Below are 27,881 nucleotides of genomic sequence, written 5' to 3' on the forward strand. Positions count from 1 at the left end.
TACCATACCAGGATAGAGATGTTTAATCCACACTAACCAGTCTAGCTCTTCTTAATGTCACATGGTAACATGCCTTTGTAGTCATTACAGAAGCTCAAATCCTTTTCCCAATAACTGTATCATAGAGGGATGGTTAATTGCTCTGACAAGGCAACAAATGAAGCCTCACAAAGAACATAACATTTGTATGTAACAGCTTGCTACATCACATATGTAACTTATGCTAATTCTTTTCTCTTTCATGCAATTTTAAAGAAGTAAATTGGCTTAAGGGGAGTGGAGAGTAGTTATTACCACAGTTTAAACAAGAGGAAAATTATTTTAATTGCATATATTATGGTAGAATATGCTGGCACTCTCCATACAGACTTCCTTCTTAAGGTGAGTCGGTTCAGAGGATTCCTATTTTTGGCTTATTTCATCCATGAAGGTTCCTTTCTTCATGAATCAGAGCTGAAGACTATGCAAACTAACTAGAAGTGAATTCATGTGGCATTCAGGAAAGAGTTCTTTCGTCTATCAGAGAACAACCTTGGACAAAGCCATCAATTTCAACAGTTTCAGACTAGGGCAAGTTCAGCTATGAAGCTACATCCCAGTTTCAAAGATGATCCCTCTTCCCAAAATGATCTGAAGCAAATGTCCAAATTTGAACTTCTTCAATACATTAAGAATTTTTGGAACAAGCTCTGGATATAAAGTCTGTGGAGCTCTTCCATACATCATATGGTACGAGAATTGTGAAAGACCACCTCCCCAGAGGGCCTTATGCCTGTGCTCTGTGTCTAATATTCCATCTTCCCCACTGCTGGTCTGATATTTGAACTGTAACTACAGAATCCCTTCCAAAATACTTGCACATTTGTGTTTGCCTTCCAGTAAACATTCCGCTTTTCAGCCACCGTGAGCACTGAGCACACCTCATACTGACATTTTGCCGCTAGAGGGCAGCTCTATATTTCTATTATATCTCTCTAATTCTCTCCAAGAGGAATTAATTTCATTGCATTCCTGCACAATGGATCCACAACATTTAACTTCATCTCAAGAACCCTATAAAAGCCTTCTTTGTTTTAAAGCAAAACATAGTGGTTACCATTTAATTCACTGGCTTATCATGCACGCATCTCTGAGAGGTGTGCAGTATCACTGTATGCAAATTTCAGAAGAAACTATGCTGAGTTGACTTTTTAATGGAGAGCACCATTGAGAAAACCTCCCTTTACTTTGCTAGGGTGCTGTTTGTTTCCATGGTGCATTCCCAATCTCACAGGCTTATGGTATTTTCTGCTGCTTGTAAGTCCACATGCTTTAAAAAGCAACAATAGCAATTTATCGAAAACCGTATTTTTAAAGGTCAGCATTCTTTTAATGTGCACATTTACTTAAAACCACAAATCTATGTTAAGCAATTTTCACCAGAAAAGAACTGGCTGGTTCAAGTTCACTTTTTTTTTTTCTTCCTGCTAGCAACTTTCCCATCATCCAGGGAAATCTCCACAAAATCAACATTTGCGTTTAGATTTGCTTGTTTGTCCATTCTCTCCTTTAAGGCTCACCCATCAGCCAACAAATGATTGCTGTCAATCAGATCACAGGAGCTCTGCCTCATGGGGAGAGCAGTCCCACTTACCTCATACTCGGCTGCATTCCTCACACAAGCTGCAGGGGATGGCGGGCTCCACAGTAACTTCACACCTGGCTTGAAGCAAAGTCCCATTTCCACGGGGCTCTAGCCACAGATCTGCATGGACATACACCAAAAGTATCCTCCAAATAAGCCCCACAGAGGTTTTGCCGTCCCATCCTTTTCTTTTTAAATGACTAAACAGATAATGAATCATGTTACCACATCTCTCATTCCCTTTAACTGAGAAGTTCCCCTCATTTTGGTCCCTTATTTCTCAGAAGACTTAGCCAGGAGCTGCAAGTATTTACTGGAATTTCAAAGCCAGCTGTTAGTATTCTGCCACCATAATCAAGGGAGGCATGGACTGAATTTCCAGCCTCATTCAGGGACCTAGTCTCTCTTCTGACCTCATCCACAACACACCTCACAGTACCACAGGGCACTTGGTACAAGGGAAGAGGGAAATTTTTCTGGGACCACCATATTAAATTACTATGAGAACACCCTGTTAATAATAATAATATGTTGTACAAGTTCCTTTTCCTATTAGACACCCTACAAGTCAAGACCTACAACTGAATACTTGTACTGGATATCTTCCAACCATGAATGGAAAAACACACTGACACGAAAGTTTATTTTAAAAGACACAGGAGGGGTCACTTCCAGATTAGGCCAGACTGAATTTTCCTCACATTTTGTGAAACCCTTCAGGAGATTTGTTGTGGCATTCCACAGTTCTCTAGGCAAAAAAGCAAAACATACTGTATAGAGCTTGCAGATGCAAGAGTTGAACACTTTTTAGAAAATACCAACCTACAATAACAAATCTCTTTGCTATTCACAAGAGAATCATTGAGTATTGCAAAACTTGATAATTACTGATTCATGACAGATTTAGGAAAAACATCAGCTTAAGTAATCAGGTCAGGGCACTGCTGTTGACCACAGTGTTGGCAAAATAAAGAGTTTCTTTCTTCATATCTTTCATCAAAGTTTAACATTTCACAGTAATTAGCTTTTAGCACTTCATTGGTCCAGACCAGTAAACAACTGATAGTTTGAGAACTAGAAGTTAAATTGTGAGCAAACATCTCTATTTAGTATTATCTCCTAACTTACACCATTTACATACTTTTAAAGTCAAGTTAGTAAAATTACTGATGATCCCTAGTAGTTGTAAAATAATTTATTACTGCTGTTAATAAATTCACAAGATGATAAATCCCTTACACAGCTTGTCACAAAAGGTATGCTGCGTCACACATTGACAACTGGGAATAAAGATTTCATTCAGATCTCAAGGTGGACAAAAAACAAACCTGCTTTTTTTGTGAAGGAGGAAAAGTCAAGAGTTTTTCTCTAATAAAGATTACTGCAAATAAATCCATTCCGCTTTCTTCCATGCCTCCATGATATTCTTTACCTGACACTGAGAAATCATTCTGAGAAGGCAGCAGTGCAGTGAAAGAAGGCCCAAATGAAGTAATAGTTGCTATTTACCTTCCTAAGATGCACACCTAAAAAAAAAAAAAAAAAACAAAACCACACACACACAAAAACCCACCCTAAAACTGAGAAACTGTTCATCCACCACAAGTAAATATTTATTCTACTGTAGAGAAGATACTATCCTTGCCATTTCATCTAATTATGCTAAATGTTACTTACAGAACAAAGTGTGTTCTAGCAATTTAAACCAAGCCCACAGGGGCCAACTTTTAAACATCACAACGTGCTACACCTCAGGCCTACATCACAGATACACTTCCCACACTACGGAAGGCTTTTACTAAATGACGACAGCCACGTTGGAGATGAAAACAGAAGTTAATTGGATGACGTGTGTCAAGAATCTAGAGGAATTCCATCCAAAGTAATGGCTTGTACAAAAGCTATAAGCTGTGATTTTTCCACACAGAAGTATTTTTTATACGTTTGTTCAAAAATTAATGTTATGTGACTGTTAACTTTGAATCATTATTAGCTCTAAAAGAATGCTGTAAAACCACTCAACCCTCTACCTTCAGAGAAACAAAATTATATATCTTCTTACAAAATTTCTTGCTAATTAAAGATGAAAGGAAAATCTTTGGTGGAAGTCAGGAAGCCATTGGAAGAATAAGACTGGTTTACAGTCTTCTCCTTAGCACCATCATTAGAAAGTTTTCATCCATTCACAGGATTATTTTATATTTTTTTAAGAAAACTTCTCATTTTCATATAGTTCTACTCAAAGTTTAGGTGCTATCATCACAAAACCACCATTAAAACAGACAGAATTAAAAGTTATCTTTTCAAACCCCCTAAGTGAACAGGCTGTATTAAACCAAAGAACTCCCTTCTTTATAATAAGACGTGTCCCTGTAGATGAGATCAAGACACAGTGGCAGAGCAGCCTTGAGTACTGGGACGATGACTGTCAGAGCTCAGAGTACCTTGCCTGTTACTCTGTGAGACACACTTCCCCCCGCCAAGTTTTCACTGATTTTGTGATATACTTGTAAATTAACACACACTCACACACACCAGTTACGTTCTATTTCCTCACAGGGTGAGAGCTGATTCTGAATTAACGCTAAGTTCAGTAATTATTACAGTTTCCTGAAAACAGTCTTAAGCAATGACATCATGGTCCAGTAGTCACGTTTTTTTCTCTTTTTGCTTTTGGCCAATCTTCTTTTGAATCAGCATAATAAAGGGGACTGAAGAAAAGCATGGGAAAAATAAGGAAAGGTCTTTCTTAGTAACTGCAGTGCCACAGTGTTAAGGCCAAAGTCACCTCCTCCATTGTTTTTGTGCCCTCCACTTTAAAGCAGCAAGGAATTTACCAGCTAACAGCAGCTACAAGACCTGTCCGCAAAAGCCATTACGCACAGATGCTTACAAAAATGTAACAGGCTCCCAACCCGCGGCAGTCAGACCACACGGGTTTCAGTGCAACTCCACTACAAGGGAGAGAAAGAATCTGACCCTTGGTCCTAAAGCAACAAGTGCCAAAAAAGCTATTTTACAATCATGCAACCAAACAATCTACTTCAACAGGCTTAATTCAGTCATCTTCAAGATTACATGTTTATTAACGTCCACAGCTTACTTAGAGATACCAGTCAAGACCTTCAGAAACATTCCAAGATTTGTATATTAAAGGCCTTGCTGAAAGGTACTTTGTAACTGAGACAGATAATTAATAACTCAGCCACAATTTGCTGACAAAATGTTGAACCAAGATCTCTCCTCTGATTTGAGAAAAGCACAGGCAAGCTCAAACCATTATGCTTTTCCTGCTCCAGCATCCTCTTGCAGAGTTGAATTTATACAGTAAAAGTCTGTTCTCTCTTAGAGATATACATTTGAAAAATGAATGATGAACATGATCATAAATGACCAAGGCCTAAAATTCTGACACATTCTAATTATGGCTTTTAGAAGTAAAGATTTCTGCAACCGCAGTTCATTGTTTAAAGCGCTGTCAAACATTACAGTGAGAAAGGCACATTTTTTAAGAGTAAGGGAACTCGAAAGCAAAAACCTTTTCTACATAAAATGGGATAAAAGGTAATAAATAAGGAGTCTGGCAGTAAGTACTAGTAAGACACTGAGTAGAATCCAGGTAAACACACTCCCTTCCTTTGCACTGATGCAAGTATTTTTTTTTCCACATGGCCCCTTCTCTTTTTGTTACTGTCTTATAAATACATGGAAAGACATGAGGGCAGACTGGTGCTTCAACTGTAAGTTGGTCTGCACAGTGTCCAATGCTTTTCTTAAAGCATGTATCTATCCTTTATCTCCTGTACGCTGAATTCACAATCAGCAAACCACTTTAGCCAACTTTAAGGAGCCTTCTGCAGGAAACGGAAGCACAGCATACCAAACCTTCCCTGGCTAACACAGGAAATGGCAGAAACGTCATTTCTGAGAACTAACCCACATGTGGGAACTGCTTTGAGTGTGCTCCATACAGTCACCTGACAGCCCTGGGAGCTACCAGGCTGTCTTGGAGGCAGGGGTCAATACCTCAGGCGTTGTTTTGCAGCCTCCAAAGAGGGACACTTTAATATCTTAATCTCCAGAACTGTATTTACGACCTGCAGCTGTGGTGCCAAAGAGGCCCACAGCCCAGTACACACTGAGGCTATTGTTGGCAAAACAGAGCTCTGAGGTTTCTTGAGTGACATAAGCAAGTTAACTGAACTACACCAGGCTGCTCTGGATGGGGGTGGAGAGGGGTATTTGTTTTTCTTTGTATCGATCAGCTTGTTTTGGGCCTTTATCGCTTTTGGCAACAGCAGTCTTCTAAATTTTAACAGCCCTTAAAGCATGATAAGGCATGAATGAGCAGGAATTAATTTGTCAGAACTTTGGCCTTCCAGACAATGTGAATTTGAACTGATTAATAAAAAAAGAATTCCCATGTTACACGTAAGTTAAAACAAGCCTATATTGTAAGTTATGTGTTAGTTAATTACACAGACGAAATGTTGGTATTGTTCTGCAGTCACTTAAAAGGGACACCTCAATGACTGAGAGCAGTGGTGTTCCCTCTGTCTCACTCCAGAACTCAGTTTTTTCCTGATGTGGTTAAACTCCTACAGAGCATATTTTGGGAGCATACAGGGATATGGTCTTTTCTGTGCCAGCTTTCAGTCGTATCATCTTCCAACCTTTTCCAGAATTCTGATGCCCTTTAACTGCATGTATCTGCAAAGAGGGATGCGAGAATAACCCCTTTAATCTCACGAAAAGGAAAATCCCTACTGTTATTCTTCCTCTGTTTTCTGTGTGGCAGCATACAGACTTGTACTAAGTAAGTTTAATATTCTAGGGAATTAAAATGCTCTGACATATATCCTTTAGTATTAACATGCAGATATCCACCAGAGAAGTTGTGTCTCTGGACAATAATTAACAGGTTAATTGGGCAGGTTGTTTGCCAAGTTCACCCACACACAATATAAATAAGCAATGGTGCTGCTTTTCCAGTATTAATAACTTTTCTCAAAAGGAAAAAAAAAAAAAAAAAATAAAAGCAAACTCTGAGAGTTCAGAAAATGCTTATGACACCTCATAATTGTTAAAATTAAAAATAGGGCATATTAACAGCTTGAACAGTCTGCTGAAGTTGACCTACCAATTAGAAATCCATGCTAGTCATACATACATCATCTATTCCAATCAGCTCACATTTACCTTTCTCAGAAATGAAAAAGACTATAGGACAAAAAGAGACACCTACTGCTCAGAGGAAAGGGAAATGGATTTCCTACATGCAGGGAAGATAAAGAGAGAACACAAAGTTTTTATTCATCCACCCCCATTTTTCTCTCTGAAGCGTGAACATTGCAGTAGATGAAGTTCTGCCTGATTCTACCTCCAGTTGAGTCAATGGCAAGGTGCCCATGGCAGGCCCTGTCACTGCTGCCTCCATCAACCTCACTGAGAAGCATCCAAATTCCACTGAATTTGAAAGGGATCTGGGTATCTAACACAATTAACTGTCTTTGGAAATCCTAGATACGTAAGTGAATGCATTCACCCCACCTCCCTGTGCAAGCATCACATATTTTCTTCATTTCACAGACAGAGAATATACCAAGACATAGATTAAATGATTTGCACAAAGCTTCACAAGAAGCCAAAACTAGAGATGAAAACTGTCTCCAACATATTCTGGGTAATACTGGATCTGAATTCTGGCATTTCTGTTTTGCTTCTTAGCCAGAGCAAGGAACTGCACTGATATAGTTTAATAAGAAGAAAACTATATATTCCAGCTAGTATTTCAAACATCAGGAAGGTTGTCTATTCCTCAGAGGGGTTATAGTTCTGTGGAAAAGGTTCTAGACAGTTCTCATTTTAACCAAACTGGTTGTAACCTAGTAGAGCATGAGATTCAAACTCCTGTATGCAGCAACACTGGCTTTCCAGAAAAAGGAAAGAAGGAATGATGTTACAAAAGCCATGTATCTACACTGATGCACATTTCACAGTCTGCTGTTTCTCTTATCTGGCATGAGAAAAAGTAAAAGAGAAGGGAAATCACTGGTAGAGGAAGCAATGGAAAAGAGCTGATACAGAGAATGAAATGCTTGAATGAGTTAAAAATATCCATACAAACAAAAGATAGGAAGACTGTTCAAATTCCAGATATAATTGCTTATCAAAATAAAATCTTCACAGCAATAGTGGTGCAATTTAAGTTAAGGCCCAAATTTTTCATACATGAAATTCCTGCCACATTATATAGCCTTTACCTGTACAGTCAATCCATAAAAAGAGACATTCTGGGATTGTGAATAAACTTTTGTTAAATTGGCCCTCAAAGTTATGCCCTGGAAAACACTGAGAAAGCAACTGTAAACCATATTCCCTCATTTTTCAAAGGGAAGCCTTAAATTAACATCACACGTCAGTATCAACAGGAGTGGTGTGCAGTCATGGAAAATTCTAATTGCATAAGGCACAAGAGGTGGTGAACCACACATGGAAAGTAAAATGGACTCATTCTTCCCCCCCACTATCCCATCCTCATTTCATGTGTTATTTTCAGCTGTATCAGAAAATGACTCACACTTCTGAAGCCCTTCAATTTTTTAATTTATTATGGCTGTACAACTGCACCAATGAAAAAAATGGACAGCCTCTGGGCAAACACCTTTCTCATTCACTCATCCGCTCTCACTCACATTTTCTTTTACTGTCAAAGGACTCTGGTGAGAATAAAATTACCACGTTCTGTGGGCATTCAAATTTCTGCTGGAGTTTACAGAAACATACAAAATACAAGATCACATCCCTGTAAACTTCAGAAGAAAAGCAAATTGCATGCTTAATAAACTGCATGCAAACCATGTGCTTGATCTTTAGTAAAAGTTAAAATAAAAGATGGTAACATTAGACTTTAATATCCTCAGAGCATTGTTAGACATTCAGAAACTAAATCACAGGTTAGCCTAAGTTAGCCAAAGGCCTCAGCACAACAAAACTTATGCAAGATCTCTCATACAGGAGATAATTTTGTCAAACTGAAGGCTGAAATAGGCTACTAGATTTTCTAATCCAATTCTCATGCTTTTTTCCTCAACAAATTGTAGGAATTATGGGGCAGGAGTTTGCTCTAATTACATGTTTGTATCATCTGTCACCTGTGTCCTCTACAAAGTAGCAAACAATAACAAAAAATATATGTTTAATTTTAATGAGAGGCCTAAGAAGAAGACAGTCTGTTCTCTGTCCTCTGCTACTGACATTTTGGTCCTTACTAACTTTTCGTAATTTCAACATCTATGATCAGAAACTGATATGACACATTTTTACCTCTCACTGTTAGCTTTCTATGAAAAGTGAGAGTAATTTGCTAACACAGTTTCTTTCAAATTAAGTTTACAGTAAAGTCATACCTCACGCCACATGCAATATGCTCACGATACCTCCCTTGAAGATAAATAAACTTGTAAAATCTTACCTCAAATAAAAGTTCAACATTTGTCATACTTAATCAGCAATAAAGTCAGACATACAATTCTTCACAATTTATCCTTCACCAACACTGTGTCATTTCCAAGTTGAAACATGGAAAAAATTTTGACATTTGCAGGCAGTGTGGCAGAAAGGCAGCCTGCCATGTTATCAAAATAATTTATGTTCTAAAATTCCTGTGAGTCCAACATGAAAATAACATCTCCACCATTCCAGCTCTTAGTTTAGACAACTCCAGTGATACTTGATATGACATGCTCAGGAAAAAAAATCATCTTAAATTGACACTGATAGTCCCCTGAGCTGACAAATACAAATTGCTTAAATTCGCTGTGTGCTTGATTTTATGTTCTAGTGAGCTATGTTTGAAACAGGAAGAGGGGGTCAGATCTGGGAGTAGAAGAGATTAAACTGCAATTTTGTTTTCCTCATTTTCAGGCTAGCCTCTAATATCAATCTCAGCCTGCTCTAAATTACGTCCAGCTGTCTATTGCCCCCAGGGACAATTCTAGCAGCCAGAATTAGTTGGAGTGCAGTGACATTTTAACCACACACACAGTCTTCCTTCAGCCTACCTATCCTTGGGTTTTTGAGGACAATGGGGGGCGGCAACAAATCCTGCCAGGAAGAAAAAATGTGAACGTTTAAGTCGTAAACACATTCAAGTTAAAGAATGTATTAAAACTGTGGGGTTTAAAGAAAGCGAAAGCTGAGATGTGACAAAGAGTTCACTAAAGCAGTAGGGAATAGAGTGCACCATTTTCAGAAGGAGCCAAAAGCAAATAGTTGGGGGCCAGCCTCACAGGGCTGCTTCAATAGGGAACACTGTCAGCGAGTGTTGTAAGAGGTTGGCCTTGGCAATGCCATGTTGTATGGTCAGCAAGAAAGAACGGATGGTTTGACCACTTCTTACATGACGTCTTCAGACATTTCATATATGTAACTAAGTTGTTCTACTGCTGAGCATCTCATTCACATGCCTCACACTCCTCAACATTTCCAAGGGTCTAAATCCTGATATCCTACATCAGGCAAATTTCCAGTTGCCTCAGTAGGAAATATCTGAACTACAAAATCATGAACCGAGTCCACTACCTCCATTTAAAGGATTAAGAACTATCCTGGCAGAATATGGCATTTCAGCAGATGTGTAATACCACCTGAAACCAAGTATGGGATATACTCTCAGCCATGTTCATACATCCTCCAAAATGATGTTTATGTTTTCTGCTTCGCTTTTTCTAGAGTGAAAACAACCAACTGCAGTTCTGTGATACAAGCAATGTGTACATAGGTGGTAGATTAAAACAAAACTTGAGAATTTTGACTTAATCCAGAATCCAACAGGTTAAATGTAGTTCTCTTTGCATGGCAGATATGAATGACAATGCATTCAAATGTCACTGTTATTGTCAACAGATATAAGTAATTGATGTTACTATTTCACATTGATTAGATTATTAGAAGTGTCTGTAATGCTTTCTGTAAGCACTAAACAGTAAAATTTCAAAATATACTAGAGGGCACATCACAAATATGAATCCAGTTTACACTAATAGGAGTCAATGACAGAACCAATCTAACACTTTGAAGCTGTATTTCTAAAAAGAAAAAAAAAATATATGTAGGTTTTAAGGGAACCTTTTTTGGAGGGGGAGATTAGGTATCAAAAGATAGCTTGTTAAATAGGCCGGCATACGAAAGTACATGCAAAATGTCCTAAAAATGTAGTCAACCTAAATTTTCTCTATTACATCATGTTATTGCTTCTGTACTTTAATAACCATTGAGGTGTGTGATCTGAAAGTCCTACATTTTTAGGAGTCCCACTTACCTGTGAGCACAGAAATTATAGTGAGAAAGGAAGAATCCTGTCTTCTCTCATAACTACCTAAAAATAAAAAACATAGGCAACATACTGTTACAGCTAAAAGTATTCTTAAACTACCAGCTTCACTGTTTCTGAAACAGGTAAGAAAAGCAATTTGGTTCAGAATGTGCACTGTATGGCCATCCAAAAAAGTTTTATGGAAGATATGTAATTTAATGTTAAGAATTTAAGGGATTATAGAGCAAAGCTATTCTCTAGGCCTGCAGTGCCAGTGCTCTGCAACCTAGTATGACATTTGTTCAGGAGATCTCAAATTGTCCAGGGTCTTCATGGTCAATATTGAGGAGGTAAGAACTTTTTTTAAATTAAAGACCTCATATTCAACAAGAGGAATAGAATAGAGCTGCACTATTATGGCACAGTGACCCCAGAAGCAAAATTGGGGACCTAAATAAAAATTCAGCTTATCCCTCTGTAGAAAGAGTTCCCCAGCACTCTGCTCCTCACTATAACTGTGCCACCTACAAGAGATTCTGAATCTCTGTAGCACTTCCTCATGTTCCCTTCAGTTCAGTAACTTTCCCACTGAGTAGGGAAATAACGGCATTTCATATACAAAAGCAAATCTTAAAAGTAATGATTGCGGAACTTACATGGTGTGTAAGGAACAAGCACTCCCCTGTGAAGGACTCCTCAGGGTTTTTATTTATCCGATTCAGAATGGGCAGGAAAACACCTTAGTCTGGCTATTTTAAATTTCAAACAGTTTGCCTAGCTAGATAAACACACCATACTATTGCTTGCAAAGTCACAATTCAGCTCAAATTTTTAAAAATATGTATTTATACACAGGCTTTCAAAAATGTGCTCCAAGGAGCAAGCCCAGCGTCCAGGTTGAGCCAGTTCATCAAAAGCTCAGGTAAGAAGATGGCAAAGCTCCTCTGATGCAGAGCAAGACAGCCACCACGCCTCAGTGCTCCTGCAGCCCAACTTCATACAGTAATGCAACCATACCATACGCTACACTAGATACAGCAGGGTTACTACAGGACTACTAACATCTATGTAGGGTAAACCAGCAACTGCTGCACCATTTCTCCCCTTCCCTCCTCCACCTCATCAGAATCCTTCATCACTTGCTGAGGTTTGAAGCCTGATGGGTGTGACCCACCACTGCCCCCACAGCGATGGCCGCCCTACACCTTCACGGACAGACGCAGCTGCACGCTGGCAGTGGCTCCTGAGGGGTTCAGCAGCCTTCCCCCCTCACCGCTCCCCCGGGGCAGAGATGGCGGGAGGGACCCACGTCGCTTCCCCGCAACACGCCTCGGGTGGCTTCGGCCACGGTTCCCCTCAGGACGCGGCGCCCTGCCCTCCCCTCAGAGACCCAACATGGCGGCGCGGCCCCGCACCTGCCCCGCCTCAGGGCGCCCCGGCCGGCGGCGGGCGAAGGGCCGTACCCCGCCCCGCCCCGCCCCGCCCCGCCGAGGGGTCCGGCCGCCGCGGGGTCGGTAGAGGGCGTCCGGGGGCTCCGGTAGGAGCCGGGACCGTTTCTATTTAGCCGAAGGCCCGTGGGAGGCGGGGGGGGAAAGGAGAGCGAGCGAGCGGGCGCCGGCACCGGCACCGCAGCGAAGCCAGCGGACGGACGGGGCCGAGCCCGAACCGCCGCGGTAAAGGCGCCGCCGGGAGCAACAGTGACCGCCGCCGCCCGTACCGGCCCCGCCGCAGGTAGGAGCGGGTAGAGCGGGGCGGGGGTCCGCTCCCCGGGGCAGGGCAGGGCGGCCCCGGGCCGAGCCCAGCAGGTGCCCGGAGGGACCCGCGGCGCAGCTCGGCCCGGCCCCGCGGTGCCTTCTCCCCGCGGGGACGTGGGTCCCGTGGCGCGTCCCTCCTGGGTCTCCCCCTCACCCCGTTGCGGACGGTAAGCTTTTACCGAAAAATCGCCTTGCCGCCCCAAACGTGCGATGGCAAGGCGATCACAGCGCCTGCTCCTTGCCCAGCGCCCGGCTTCCAGTCCGGCGTGACATTAAGTGCTACGTTATTTTAAACTCCGTTGACTTTTTTTTTTTTTTTTTTTCTTTCTTTCCTTCTCTCTTCTCTTTTTTTCCTTCCCCCCTCAGCTGGATAAACTACAACGGACTGGAAGCATAGCCAAACCTCACCCTCTTCTTGCAGGTCCTGCCGCGTCCCCCAGGTAGGGGCCGGGCGGGCGCCCCGCGCTCGCAGCCGGGGCAGGGCTCGGTCCCGGAGGTGCTGGCTGCGTCCTCCAGCGAAGGAGAGCGCTAAAAATATTCCCGCTTTATTTGTTGTTTGGGTTTTGTTTTGTTTTGTTTTCCTTTCTTTCTTTCAAGGTTCACGATGTTGACAGCTACGTTCTTGGCTGGCCTCATTCTTATTACAGTACATTCGCAGGAAACTGAGGAAACCATAACGTACACGGTAAGGTTTAATAGAGTTTGAGATAATTACTGCTTTGCAGGGATTCTTCTCTAAATGACCCTTAAGAAAAACCAAATTTCTTGCCAATGTATAGCATGCAATACAGAGTTCTTTGAGTTCAAATGTTAACCATAAAATAAGCTGTTCCTGCACTGAAACAGTTTTAAAGTTGAAGTTGACAAGATTAAGCAAAATAGGCTACAACTGCCTGTTCTGAAGAGCTTGTCTATGTACTGAGCTTGATGAACTGAACAAAATTATGAGGTTTTAATATTTTTAAAATGCATTTTCATAAAGACAGGGTCCCTAGGACCTTAACTTGAAATAAATTGAATTTGACAAATAATTAGGTCAAACATTCTTTTGTGTTTTCTTTTGGATGTTTCAAGCTGGTTTTAAGAAAATGTAAGTACTTCAAAATTGAGTGTTCTTAATGAAGCATCTAAGTCCTGGAGTGATCACAGGGCTGTTAGTTTCTGAGCTGGTTTTGAGCAGTGGTTTTACATGGCTTGATAAACTTGTGTAAGAACACTGGAAATAGGTTCTACTTGTAACAAAGTGATAGGGTGAGAGATTTAAAGGCTTTTTTGTAAGGCTTTTTTTTTTTTTTAATCTGCTTGTATTCAGTCTTTGGCTTGCATAATGCATGTCATAGAAGGAGTGGCAATTACATCGGCTTGGGCTGGGGAAAAACCCACATTTTCACATCTGATTACAGTTGTAATCCCTGCAACTTGCTTCATATGGGTGGACCTCTGAATATGTGTACAGACATTAGCGCAATGCCACACAAGCAGAAAATTCTGCACACATGCAAAAAGTTAGAGAACCACAGCCAAAGACTGAGATTGTGTCTTACACAAGTAATCCCACTGAAGTCAGTGGGATGGCTCAAGCAAGTAAATATTGCCGAGTTGGACCTTATCATAGAAGACGGGGCTCAAAGAAGCCTCAAGTGAGCATCAGGAAGTCAGTCATAAAATACTTTAACACTGGGCTTTAGAAGCAATAGATTTTTGAAGGTTGGGAGTACTTCTATTCAGAGGCTTCTGTGATATTTTTTTTTTTATTTTATTTTTTAAAGTCCCTATATGTAAGTGGAAACTGAAGATCTAAGTATCTTTTGAAAATCCAGACTAACATAGGGATCCCATCACCCTTCCTTTTCTGCACTGATTACATGTTCTTTTTAAAAAATTAAGTAGCATTTTCTGATAAGCCTACATAGGTCTGTTTATATCAATGGAAAATTTCTAGCATGCATATATGACTTGGGTTCCTATACTCTATTTTCAAAGAGGTCTTAGCATTTAGGTGCTTCAATGACCATTAGACTCTAATCATGTAAAACTATGTAACAAAAAACCTTAGCTTTTAGAAATTTTACTCTTAGGATGCTACTGTTTTTCATGCGTACATTGGATTCATTTAGGGCCAAATCCTTTTCTATTGTAAAAGTCCCTTCAGCTGCAGTAATAGATGGACTTGGCTCCTTACAGTTAAGGAGACAGTACTTCTGTTGTGCGTTAACAGGAATTGGGTGATTCAGTAAATGCATGAATTAGCTGTTTTCTTTTGGGTTTGCGTTTTCATAGCTACAGTAACTTTGGTGTTGTCAACTCAGCATGCAGTCATTCCTTTAGAGATTGAGAATTGTAATTCAATTTGCTGTCCACTTACCCCTTTGGAAGAAAAAGCCTCCAAAGTTACAACTTGCCACCAGATTTGCCAGATTGCTGGTGTCACCTGCAAATTAAGAAAATACTTTCAGTCCCATTGCTGAGTCAGTGTTCATTAGTAACAAGTTCCTCAAAGTAACTTGAGGATAGTAGAGGGAACAAGTGGATCTCAGCATCCGAAGGTCAGATTTGTCACTTGTACAGTTCCTATGCAGCAGAGGAGTTGCAACAAGATTTAGCTTGCTTGACTGTGACTAATTGCATTAGCTGACTCGATTCTTTCTTTCTATAAGGCCATTAAAGTAATATCCTAAGCAGCATAGCATGCATAAGCACCTACTAGTACAGCTCAGTTGATTCATTGATACTTTAAATGTCTGCTGTAGTTGGTAGAATTCTGATACTTTGCTAATTAGTTTCTGTAACTGTCACCTGTGATTAAAATTACTGCCCTCCAGACAATTTAATGTTCTTGGGCAGAGGAATAATGAAGATGCCACCCTAACTGCAGGGCAGAATATTTAAAATTCTTCCCGAACTTACTAGTTGGCGTTGATATGAATAGCTGCTGAGTATAGTCTTGTTTGAATTTTGCAGTCTTATTTATATAAGTAGTCCCACTGTTATAAACTCTAATCGTTTATTGTATGTCTCAAAATATAAATTGTTCTTCCTAGACTGCAGTTCCTGGAGTCATGTGATTAAAAAGCATGTGAATGAATTTCCAGCTGTCATGGGATCCTTCCCCATTGCTAGAGTGCTAATGGGAGAGAGGATGAAGTACAGGGGCAGAGCGGCCCATTAGTCCCTCTGGCAAACCAGCCACAGGAATGAAGGTGTTTGCCTGTTGGAAAGCAGTGAACAAGATCAAAATTCAGAAAATCTTGCTCCTTTTTTTGTTAGAAGATTTTTGTACTGGTCGGCTGGGTCAATCCAAAGGTTCATCTGGTCCAGGATTCAGCCAATGACAGATGCTTTAAAACAGTGTATAGGAACAAGGCAAGGAAAAAGCGATGCTTTTCTCACTTTGTTCCCCAGCCACAATAAAACCTACCTACTCACAAAAAACGCTATCTTAGGAACTTCCTGAGATAGAGGCTCTCTCTGTACATACTTGTTCCTGCACAGTAATACTGTACCAATAGACATTTTTCTAGCTTACCAAGGTATGCAAACATTGCATTTCCCTTGGTGTCAAACTTTAGAGTTTGTTGAAACATGCTTGATTATTTTTCCAAAATAAAGAAACCTGAGTGGCCTAATTTTTAATTTTTTCTTTTTCTCTCTAGCAATGCACAGATGGCTATGAATGGGATCCTGTTAGGCAACGGTGCAAAGGTACAGTAAATAATTTTCAAAGACAGACTTGCCATTGGTATTCTTTAAGTGTTATCATTACACACCCCTGTTTTGGACGAGGAGGTGTTCTTGCATGCCTCATTGTGTTACTTGTATTAATGGCTGTTGCAGAAGGTTCGACCGTTAAAAGCATGACTTGTGTTGTTGCTAACCACAGATATTGATGAATGTGAAATAGTCCCAGATGCATGTAAAGGTGGGATGAAATGTGTTAACCACTATGGAGGATACCTCTGTCTACCTAGAACAGCACAAATTATTGTAAATGAGCGAGAAGAAGCTGCAGCAGAATCCACTAGTGGTCGAAACAATGTCATTCGACGGACTCCAGCTGACCCTCACCGTGCCCCTCCAAACCCAACTCATCAAATCCAGTGTGCAGCTGGGTATGAGCAAAGCGATCACAATGTGTGCCAAGGTAAGCAAGCTGCCATACATTTTACATTCGGTGTAACTGGAGTGTGTGTGGTAGCAAATCCAATGCCTGGAAAATGACAGCCTATAACTCTTGCACTTACTAGACTATATTGTTGCACCATTAAAATGGACGCTTACGCACTTAAGATCCAGAAATAAAATATGTGCATGTTGTTATTGTTCAGGGTAACAGAACTTGCAGTTTGTCGCAACCTTACAGTCAGTTCCATCTATTTCAGCCTAACAAGTAGCACTAATTCTGTTGTCTGCAGATCCTCAAAAAAACCCTTAATGCAAGTAAGCAACTGTAGTCAAACGTTTTGTATGGTATTATGTCCAGGAGATGCAGTGCTTTGAAAAAAAGTAGGCAACACAGCAAGTCATATTATAGCCAATTTCTACAGATTTGCAAAACTATGTATTTTTCAATAAGTGAATGCTGAGTGGAAGAAAAAATAACCACCATATGAACTCTTGCTTAGACCAGATTGTAATACAGAAGAATACAGTGTTTTTATTATGTATGAGGAATATTTCTCAAGTAGTAGGAACTAAACATCTGAACAGCTTGTGCCCTTCTGATCTCTATGGAAGTAGTTCTACACAGACCCTGCCAGCTTACTACCAGTCGTAGTCTAGCCAGTTTTTGAAACTATGGCAATGAAGAGCTTTCATCTGAGTGTACATACACCACACACAGTGCCAAAATTCTCAGGCTATTAGCAATGTTAATTGTATGCATTCAGGAACCAGACTCACAAGCACTACTGTAAACTAAGACTGTTTCATTTATTATTTTATATAAATAGTTTACTCTTATACTTGCTGAAGTAACAAATGCTTTGTCCACTGTTTTGTTTTCTTTCATAAAAATATATTCTGCTCCTTGCTCACAAACTTGGTTTTCAAGCATGTTAGTGGGATACCCGTGCAAACAGAGGGCAAAACTTGACCCCACGGTTCATCTTTTCCACTTTGTGGCCCATGCCAGTATAATCATATAAAACAGTACTTGAGTGACTATAATCAGGGCAAGCTGTAATATACAGTGATAGTTCCTTTCTCCCTGGTATTCATGTATATAGAACATTATTTATCACTAGTAAGTAAATTCCCTGTCATTCTGAAGCACAGTAGTCATCATGGAGGCTGGATAAGTTATTTTTGTAGGCAAAGCTGTAGGGTTGCATTTCTAGCTTATCTGCTAATGTTCAACATTTCTGTCACTCTAATTCAAGAATGTCAAGCAAAGAACCTACCGCAGGGGGTCAGTACCGTGATCCCCTTAACCCTGAGCATTCACTTAAGGTTATCAAGAGAAAGTCAATGCCAAGGATGGCAAATTATTTTTTCCTTAGTTTAACTTAGCAAAGTAGCAGTAGAACCAGAAAGAGAATACCGGACTCCTGGGTTTGATCCTGAACTCCCTTTTTCAGGTGTTGCTTCATTATTGTGGCTGGCACTCATCTTTGCTGATGAATTGCAATAAACCGCTTCAACTTTAGTGTGTAACAACATTTTTATTTGATTAAAAAATGCAAGCAATGCTACAGAATTTCCAAATGTCAAAGTGATGTTCACTACAATGGCTTTAGGTATATAAATCAGGGATAGCATAGGAAAGTTTAGCAGCATGTAGCACCAATACCTTATATTCCAAGTAAAGGTTGAGAGTTAGGGTTTATTTAGAGACTGACAATGGGTTGAGGTTTTTGTTTTGCTGAGGAGAAGACTGGTGGTGATAACTAACTATTATTTTACTTCATGCTCTGGCTTCATGAACCTTGCAACTAAATATTTATATTCAATTCACAAATCTTTCATTAATTTATAACAACAACTAATTGTTGTTACAGTACCAGAACTTTTTAACTAGCAGGCACACAAACTATGGTGAAATCTTGGGCTTGACTGAATCAGAGTTTTGCTACTAATTTCCTCATGCCAAAATTTCAATTTAAATGCAGAAAGCATGGAAATATTAGTGTTTAAAAGCTGAAATGTACTGAATGAATTCCAGCTGGGAAAAGAGTAGTGGACAGTGTGCTTGAAAGAAAGGATAAAAGACTTTTGGAGCACTTAAAGCATGCATTCGACTTCATGATATTCATGCTTTTCACTGCTGAAAATATCTTATAAAAGATAATCTTGATCAGCAATGGTCCCACTGTGGATTTATTTAATTATGGTTAAAAGACTTTGCTATGATAACTGCTCGAGGCTCCTAGGGAGTGTAACTTACACATATAGTCACACTTAAGCTTGTTTTATTGTTTAGTAAATCAAATATGAAGTCCAGCTCCTTCTAATTGTTTGCAGATGTATGACATTTTCCTTCCAGTCCAGCAGCACTAAGTATTTTATAACCAATGTGAAAGTGTGGAGACCTCTGTTTGAAACAATAACATGCTCTGAGGAGCTGTATTACTGACATCATACTAGAGTATGAGGAGCCTTCTGTTTTAATACAAATGTCCACTCCCTTTTAAAACATTGAATAGTGAGGGTATGATAGGCCAAACACACTCATGTTGCTTTCTGTGCTTGGAATAAACATGCATAAATGACACTCGTCCTGTTGGGCTTTAAGAGGCTTTGGTGATGTGCCGAGCTTCATCGTTAGGTATAGTGTGATGCAGTGGGGCCAGATCCTATTTCTATTGACAGGAATGAGAAACATTCAGATAGACACATGATTCCCTGCAGTTCTTGATCTACCAAAACATGGACATACGCCTGAGTTACAAAAGATACTTAATACCTTCTTAACTTCTGACCTGAAGAAAACAAGTGACAACTACAATATTTACCAGTGTTGAGTTTTCTGTCTGCAAGGCATGCTGTTATTTATTAGAGACCACATAGCACGTGAATAGCACAGATGGCAAGTTGATAGCAAAGCATGCTGCCTTGCAGAAGGCAACTCCATGGAAATGACTGCAGTTTCCTATGATATACATCATTTTTATAACTACTACTGATCAGAAACATGTTCTTGTATAATTGTGTTGATGTTAAAAGTGTGGGTAGCAAAAATTTCCCGGGAAATTCTTAAGATACTGTAGGTGAGCCGTAAGTACCAGAAAACCTTAAAACTGATGAAAAAACGAGGGGACGCTATTCCAGAGGAAGATCTCTTATGTGGAATATGTACAGAACACTTGAGCTTTGTGCTTCAACTTAAAACACTTCAACTGTATCTTAAATTCTGAGTTTATGACCTTAACTAACCCCCCTTGCCCCTGTCTCTGCATAGACAGTTCACAATTCACTGACACTTCTAAATTTGCCTTTAACTCAAAGGGCTCCTGTATTAGTCACTAAGGTAGATTCCCATAGTGGCCTCTGGCAGGTGCCACATCAGATGTTCTGACCTGTCGTTGTGAGAGTATCACTTGCCTTGGAAAAGGCAAAAAAACAAAGTAAGAAATATTTTTAAGCAAATTACTGAGTTAGCTAATACTCACAGATACTTTTTGCCTAATAAAAAACATAAATAGCTGCACTCTGTTGCCTCTATACAAGACTGATTTGTATTTCTGTTGTGGTGTCTCTGATTTGAGTCTGCTGTTACTGAAGTCAAAAGAAAATCACCCAATTAATTCAATTTTGTCAAATCTAGTCTGCAAGAAACTACTAGCTCTTTCTAGAATGTTAATGACACGTGAATGAAAAAAAGACCAAGCACAGGTACCAAATAACCTGTAAATTTGAGAAGGAAAAAGAACTTTTTTTTTCCTTGCCTTCCTATCATGCTGGCAATATAAGCAATAAAGTAAGCAAACTTGCTCCTTGGCTAGATTAGCTTCCTATATTTCTCCAGTCTCCCTAAAACTCTGTGCTACTGTGATTATAAAATTTCCCTTCCTCCTTCTTCCTTTTCCCTTCCCTTCCTCCTCCTTTCTTTTCCCCTCTTTTCTGAGGGAGGGATAAAGGGAAGCAGTTCATGATGTTTTGTTTTCCACATAGAAATCAATTTATATCATATATGTATATGTGTCAGGGATGTGCAACTAGCATATTAAGGACATAGGCACTGGATAAGGGCAGGTGCACTCAGCCTGGCCCTTTGTAGAACTGGTTCAGGTTGGAGAGTCTGGGTGTGCTCTTCATTGGCATTTTGGCTGGGGTACAGACTGCACTTCTGAAATGAACCTTCTAATGAGCTCCACTTAATGTGCTTTGATTTGCCTTACTGAGCGGTCTTGGAACATGCAAACCAGATCCTGTTCAGATGAAACTAAACCTGAAATGCACTGCAGGAGTGCCACTAATATGCACAACCACTAATGAGCGTTCAGGTTCCAGGGCCAGACTACAGCACCCACAGGCCCTCAGAAATGCAGGTGCTGGGACACTGGATCCTCCGCACCAACTTCTGATCTGCTCCTATGGGTCCACACTACTTGCTAATACAGACACCACCTAAAATACACCTATAGTAGTTTCTTAGGCTGCCCTGGAGATGTTTTGGAGAGCATTTTGTAAAATTTTGCACCCAATTTAAGGATTACTTTAAAAAATGCTTTCAGGACTGATTTTAAAAGAGCCTGAGTTGTGACAAGTTAGCTCCAGAGCTGTTCCTCTCAGTCTGTTTTGTTTGAGGACAGAGTGAGGAGAGAGGCTGTGGTAGGAAAAATAAGGTCTAGTTTTCTGTTTCAGGATGCCATTATTTCAAAGTGCTTACTCAGGCACAGTTCATATGTACATATGTTTACTGTAGCACTTCGGCAAGCGGAGAGTACTTGTTGCCAGCAGTAGCCACCCTAAGAGACTGACCTGGTTACACGTGCCATTTGAATACTAATTACTTGGAAAAGCCATAGGAGTTTTGCAGGTCTAAGAGAATCCACAGAAGGATACAAGCTGATGTTTTCACAGCTCTTTGTATTGAGCATGCATAGACACTAATTAATTTCTCGTACATTTGGGTACATCATGCAGTGAACATCTTTCATCAGCCCATCCTGAACCAATTGTTCAAGCTGTTAATTTGTGACACTGCTGGATTTTGCTGCAATGAACCCTTTCTGGAGCATCTCTGTAACAGCCCTGAGGGACCAGAGGGGAGGTCACAGAAAACCACCTTGTTTTGAGGGCCTGAGGGCCTGGTTTTGGGCATTTTCAAAATTTGGCCACTCTGAATCATCTTCCCATCTGTGCTATTTGCACAGCTGTGAGTGTCATGTCAAGACCTTGGATAGATATTCTCTGTTCTGTCTGACCATTTTAGTGTGAACATCCATCACAAGCATAAATACTAGCAGCTGCTTTACTTCCTTTCGTTACTTACTGCTTTTCCATTATTGTGACCCCTGCAGGAATATGCTCAGTACATGGCAGCTAAAGATTCATACCATATGCTAATCACGCCAAGTGTCCTAGGTTCAGGCAAGCTTCCGAAAGTTGTATTTACCTTAGCTTCTTGAATTGTGATTATGCAGGCAAGCACTAGACTTCAAGTTTAAGTAAGCTCAGTAGAAGTTCTCGTGGCTTCTTATTCAAGAAAAACGGGATCCTACAGTAGTCACATCCGCTGTCATACTTTTGGGCTTGATTTGTTGCTTGTAAAGCCTGTTTGCTTAGTAGCTCTGAGAAGGCTAATTTTTTGACAGGCAAAAAATAGCAAATGTATTCAGAAGGCACACGGCCTGATGGAAGTCCAAACCTCCAGCCATCTGTCCTTCTTCAGAATTTCATTCTCTAAGGTTGGAGGTCTTTTTCATAATGCAATCGGGAATAACACCAGATAGCAACGGGGAAGAATGTGCTAATATCTGGTCCTGTCTGGGCATCCCAGTATACTTGGCACCCCATTAAAAGACACAGAGTATTTATTTATCTTTTCAAGGACTTCCCTGTATCTGTTGCAAATGCTTGGGCACAAGCATCCTAGAAGTCAGTAAACCCTACAAGGAATGATAGCTGTCATCTGTTGCATTCAGTAGCATCAGATAGCATAAAATATGATTTGCGGGAGCATGGGCTGGCTTTTGTTCCCTATGTCAATACCAGCCGTTAATGAATTGTGGTCTACAATGTTGCAGTGATACGGAAAGCTTCCCTAGCAGTAACAGCAGTGTGAGAGCATCCTGGCAGCTACTTTTAGCACCTTTCTTGGATAAATTTTGTAGTGATACTGTTGTCACTTTGTGGCTAGATTCTTTCTCCTATACTTCCATAATAGAATTACAGGGATGTTCTCAATGTGTTTGATTTGAGCAGGTCTGCAGTTATTTCACCCTGGACTACTGCATTACAGTTCTTTAGCCTGTTGAGAAGGGTTGTGTGTTCCTCCTTTCTCCAAGTGTTTACTCAGGGTAATTTTTTCTCAACCAACAATTTTTTCTCTGTTTCCAAACCCAATTCCTGCTTCAGATTACTTAGTATATAATGGAAAAGCTCTTATCTGTATTTTATTTTAATTTTTGAAGTTCGGGTTAGCAAAACACCTTTTCTAACCCTAGAACATTTCGAAAGGATCTCAGCATTACAGACACACAGTTTTTAAAGGTCCAAGACATTTCTTGAGCATCTCCAATGATGGTACACTCATTTAGCAAGTTGGAAAACTAGTTCAAGAGCTGAAGTTGGAAACTTATTTTCCTTATTTTATTCTCTTTCCAAGTGATTTTTTTAAATTTCTTTTTCATGCTGGCAAAGGAAGATGATAGCTACTGTTACTCTTTGCCTTTCTGTGTATGCCAAAATAGTCCTACAGGAAGAACAAACCTTCCTGCAGATACAGAAGGGGGCTGTTCGATTCTTCACTGTACCACCTAGGGATGCCTATGTTCCTCTGCCTATCCTTTACTGAGGAAGAATATCTGCTGCAGTGTAGCCAAGTGAACCAGTCTGCACCATTACTTTAATTAATTCAGCATGTTGTTTAGGCTTGCTATTTTGCCATTTTCCTATTGTCAAGGACAATGAGAACATGGTGTTATAGGACCCCATACTAGTGAGATATTTTTGGTCTGGTAGAAACCACAAGAGAGTAATTTTTGAGTCCACCTTACCAGGTTGCACCTTAAACATTTTGCATATTTTGTGGTGTAGTCAATTATTCTTGGACAGCCCTTTGTCATGGCAAACCCTTTGTCCTGTGTACATGTTAACCAAGTAAGAACTTTTACTTTTTGTTCATGGGTTTCAAATAAGTTGAGCTTGGCTGTCTCCTTTCATTATACTTAAAGAATATTTATTCTTATTTTCTCTCTGTAATGCTTTTTGAGCTATTTTTCCTAGACTATCATCATTTATGAATGTTCTATAATTAGAATTCATATAAGAGTTAAGCATCCTTTCAGCTGAAGGCTTCTTATCAAAGGAAAGTTTGCCACATACCTGTCAAAATTCAATTGCTTCTATGTACAAGATTGAAAGATCTGAACTTGGCTAGTAAGATCTCTTTTCACTGTATGTGACAAGAATACATGGAATAGGTAATCAGCCATATAAAGTTAATGGGTAAAAAGCATGAAATTTCACAAATATTATATCTGTTTTCATCTTTAATTTGCTAAGTTTTGTTTTCATAGCAGCCAGAAAGCTAGAGGGAACACTATTTGCCATAATTCAATATATGGCAAAATTTAACCTGAAAGAACATTAAATGCACAAGAATCCTGCTTGTACCTTCTTTCATTTACATTTTAACTTTACTAAAAATACAAGAGGGATTTTCAAATTACAGAGTGATGAAGTATTTTAGCATAGACAGTTACTATAAAATACCTTTTGTGCTCATTCACATTTGTGTTCTATTTGTTGATCTGAAATGTTAGAAGCTCGTTCTGTCATAAGTATAGTGGAGAAATATCTTTGTTATGTATAACTACGTGGTAAAAACAGTAGCTTTGAAGCTGAGAAAAGTTACTAAGAAAACAACATGTGTTACATATACTTTTGTAACCTACAGTGCTAAGAAAAAGTTCCTGAGGCCCAGAAATTAATTAGGCCTTTTCTGGCATAATGTGTCCCAATCTCTTAATTCGGCATTTTTAGAACTAGATATTCAGTAGACCCTTATCTGTTGCTGTTACCAAATACTTTAATTAATTTCACCTAACTGAGAAATGGCCCATAACTATTCTGCAGTTAGAAGGTGGCGTGTTGTTTGTTGTTTTGGTGGGGCTTTTTTGTTTGGGGTTTTTGGTTTTGTTTGGGGTTATTGGTTTGGGGTTTATTTTGTTTGTTTGTTTGTTTGTTTTTTTAAACACTGCTTTCTTATTTTCATTTCTTGCTTTCAAAACACTAGTTTTCAGGAGGTAGGAAAAATAGTACTTGTTTGGTCAACAGTAGTGATGATGACCGTAGATGGCTAACCACAGAAATAAGTAAAATTCTTTTAATCGGATGATAAAGGATTCAATATATGAAGGTGTATCTCCTGGGAAGAGATGTTTACTTTGGGAAGTTCCAAATCTGCCTTTATTAACTCCTGATTTAAAAAATCAATGCCTTTGAATGGACATATCTAGTCATCATTTAAGCCTATTTAAATCAGTTCTGAAAAGAAGACATGGCTGAGCTTTCTTTTACAAGCTGAATTTAATCTGAAGTAAACTTCTAGTCTAATGCGTGACCTGGTATGATATGATATAAGCAAATCTGACATTGCACTTGAGCATGTTTAGTCCATGCCTGAACAGATGTTCTATGTAGTTTCCTGAGTACAAACAGAACTCATTCAAGGATTTTTTATATGCATATGCCTGCATGGGTGGGATTTCCGTTAACAGGTAACTAGTCATAATGTGTGCAGTCAAACCTCAATAGACAGTGAAAGCAACAGAAAGTACAGTGATTTTAAAGTTTCAAGCCTGAATGGCTTCAAGAATGATTTGGGGGTTTTTTTGTCCATCAACTCCAGTAAAATCTTCAGCTTGAGTTTTCAAAGTAAATGGTCACTATCTACCCATGAATCTTTTTTTTGTTCTTTATTTTTTTTTTTCCAAAAAGGTGGTCTTTATAAAAGAGAACTGGCCTTCTGGCCTCTGAGTAAAGAATCAGCTCACCTACTTTGATACTATTGACACTTAAATTCTACTACCAGCTGTAACTTGCACCAAAAGATAAACTTTGATAAGTCAGATTGCTGTGTAAAACTGGTGTTTATATGAAGATTTAGAAGTTTGTTTTTCAATAATTAAAATTCACAAGAGTTAAAGAAATCTAGAGGAAAAACATAAAATGTCCTATGGGATGAAAAAATACCATGAAGTCAGAAAAACAGTAATATGAACAACTAATTAGTGCATATCTCTTAGCATTAGCAATTTTAAAAGAAAGCCTTATCAATACTGTAACAGTTGCCTTTTCTAACAGAAGTAGTTAGAATTGGAAAATGTAAGGACTTTTGTCAGGTAGCAATTTTCTGTATGGTTTTAAAGAGGTTGCCAATAAGCTAACATTGAATAACAGACTTGCACAGAGGAAAGGAATAAAACATGACAAAGTAAGCAGAAATTTAGGCATGATTTTAGCTGACTTGACCTACCTTATAAAACTATCTTGATCAGAAAGATAGAAGAAGCAATCTCTTGTCTAGACTTACTCCATGGAGAATTTGGGGTATCTGAGCTGCATTAGAAAAGAGATGGAATTAAATACACATTTAGAAGTAACAAATATAGTTCAGTATTTGGAGAAGGTTCATCTAAATTGATAAAGATAGCATAATTTTAAGAAATAGATATCTTTGTCAAGTGCCTAAAAAATACTGAGTTTACATCAATTTTGAAGCCATTTTGGTTTGCACCTACATTACCAGATCTTACTTCTACTTTTATATCTTGTAGTATTTAAAGTACTTTCTTAGTAGATGAATTTGTTTTCAAGAGACCTTCTTATCAAAAAGAAGTTTTCCACATAGCTTTTAGATGAGAAAAGTGAACCAGATAAAACAATGTATTGCCTGTCACGCTAATTAAAATCGGTAATATTTCAATAGGCAGTACTGCAATTATTTCTGATGTGACACTGCACTAAGCAGTGCTTTAGAGCACCCACTGATCTGCCCCCGTAGGCTGAGGAAGATACCTTATTCTATTCCTCCCGGAAGTTATTGGAGATTAAATCAAGAAAGTGTGCAGAATCCAAAAATCATTTATATTTCCCAGGGGTAAAGAAAAAACACACTCTTATCTGAAGTCATCCTGCTTGAATTTACTCTGTATCTAGCTCTTCCTCAATCTTATCTGGCTTCATTTGAAGTATCAAGACAGATTTTCTTTCCAGCTCGCTCCTTGTATGTTACTTGAGTAGAAAAGAAGTTCAAGATGGTTGCAAGACCTTAAGATATTGCCAGCACTTCTAGGCCCAGTATTTCTTACCTAGTGCAGAAAGCACTGTACAAGCAGATAAAAATTATAGGCTTAAGTCAACAACATTGTACTCCTTGAGCATCACTTGAGCTGTTGGGGCTTGCAGAAGTGGGAGAGCATTACAGCTCAAATGGGCCTGAGTTGCAAGAGAGTTATAGCCATCCTCCTGATACGGTTTATGCGCTGCAAAAGTTAAGTGCAGGAGAAAAACACCTGTTTTTCCCATTGTAAACACTGTTTGACCACTATTAAAGCAATACAGAAAATATATTTATAAATTTTAATCTATTTTTCAGCATGTGGAAAATTATGATGGGGGGGCGTTGCTTTTTTGTGTGTGTTCCAAGATGAAGTATTCTTCGATCAGAAACTGTGGCTCTATATGCCTGTAAAAGGGAAAATTCCCCATTTGTACAAGATATTTTATGAAAAGGTTGCTTCATTATGTATTTAAATCAAAATGTTCTCTCCACTATGATTACACTCACATTTCAGTATTCACCGTTAAGAGAATCTCTTCCTTACTATGTATGCAGATTTATAAGGCTCCAGGCACCTTTGAAATAAATTGAAAGCATAGCCATGTAATAAAGCCAAAACCAGAAACTAGCCAAGGAGATCCACCCAGCAACACCCTCGAACACCCTCAGCCTCTTCCCCTAAGCACAGCTTTAGAGCACTAGTCTTGATCTTGTCTCCGCTTTCTCCACCCTTGTGAA

At 39.4% G+C, this 27,881-nt stretch overlaps 1 protein-coding gene across 3 annotated transcripts in view; it reads left to right on the forward strand.

Moving 5' to 3' along the window:
• Positions 1-12,447: 12,447 nt before the first annotated feature.
• Positions 12,448-27,881, forward strand: part of EFEMP1 (EGF containing fibulin extracellular matrix protein 1) — a 49,572-nt gene continuing 34,138 nt past the window's right edge. Inside the window, exons 1-5 of one of the 3 annotated variants that reach the window (XM_042789573.1) lie at positions 12,448-12,671; positions 13,061-13,134; positions 13,292-13,379; positions 16,348-16,396; positions 16,575-16,835. In XM_042789573.1, coding sequence (XP_042645507.1) covers positions 13,299-13,379; positions 16,348-16,396; positions 16,575-16,835 — 391 coding nt within the window. In that variant the 5' untranslated portion in view covers positions 12,448-12,671; positions 13,061-13,134; positions 13,292-13,298. Of the gene's footprint in view, positions 12,672-12,713; positions 12,862-13,060; positions 13,135-13,291; positions 13,380-16,347; positions 16,397-16,574; positions 16,836-27,881 lie in introns of those variants that run through there. The other 2 variants (XM_042789574.1, XM_042789572.1) reach the window with 2 other exon arrangements.

Source organism: Tyto alba, unplaced genomic scaffold (assembly GCF_018691265.1).
Source record: "Tyto alba isolate M040663 unplaced genomic scaffold, T.alba_DEE_v4.0 Super-Scaffold_16, whole genome shotgun sequence".
NCBI lineage: Eukaryota > Metazoa > Chordata > Aves > Strigiformes > Tytonidae > Tyto > Tyto alba.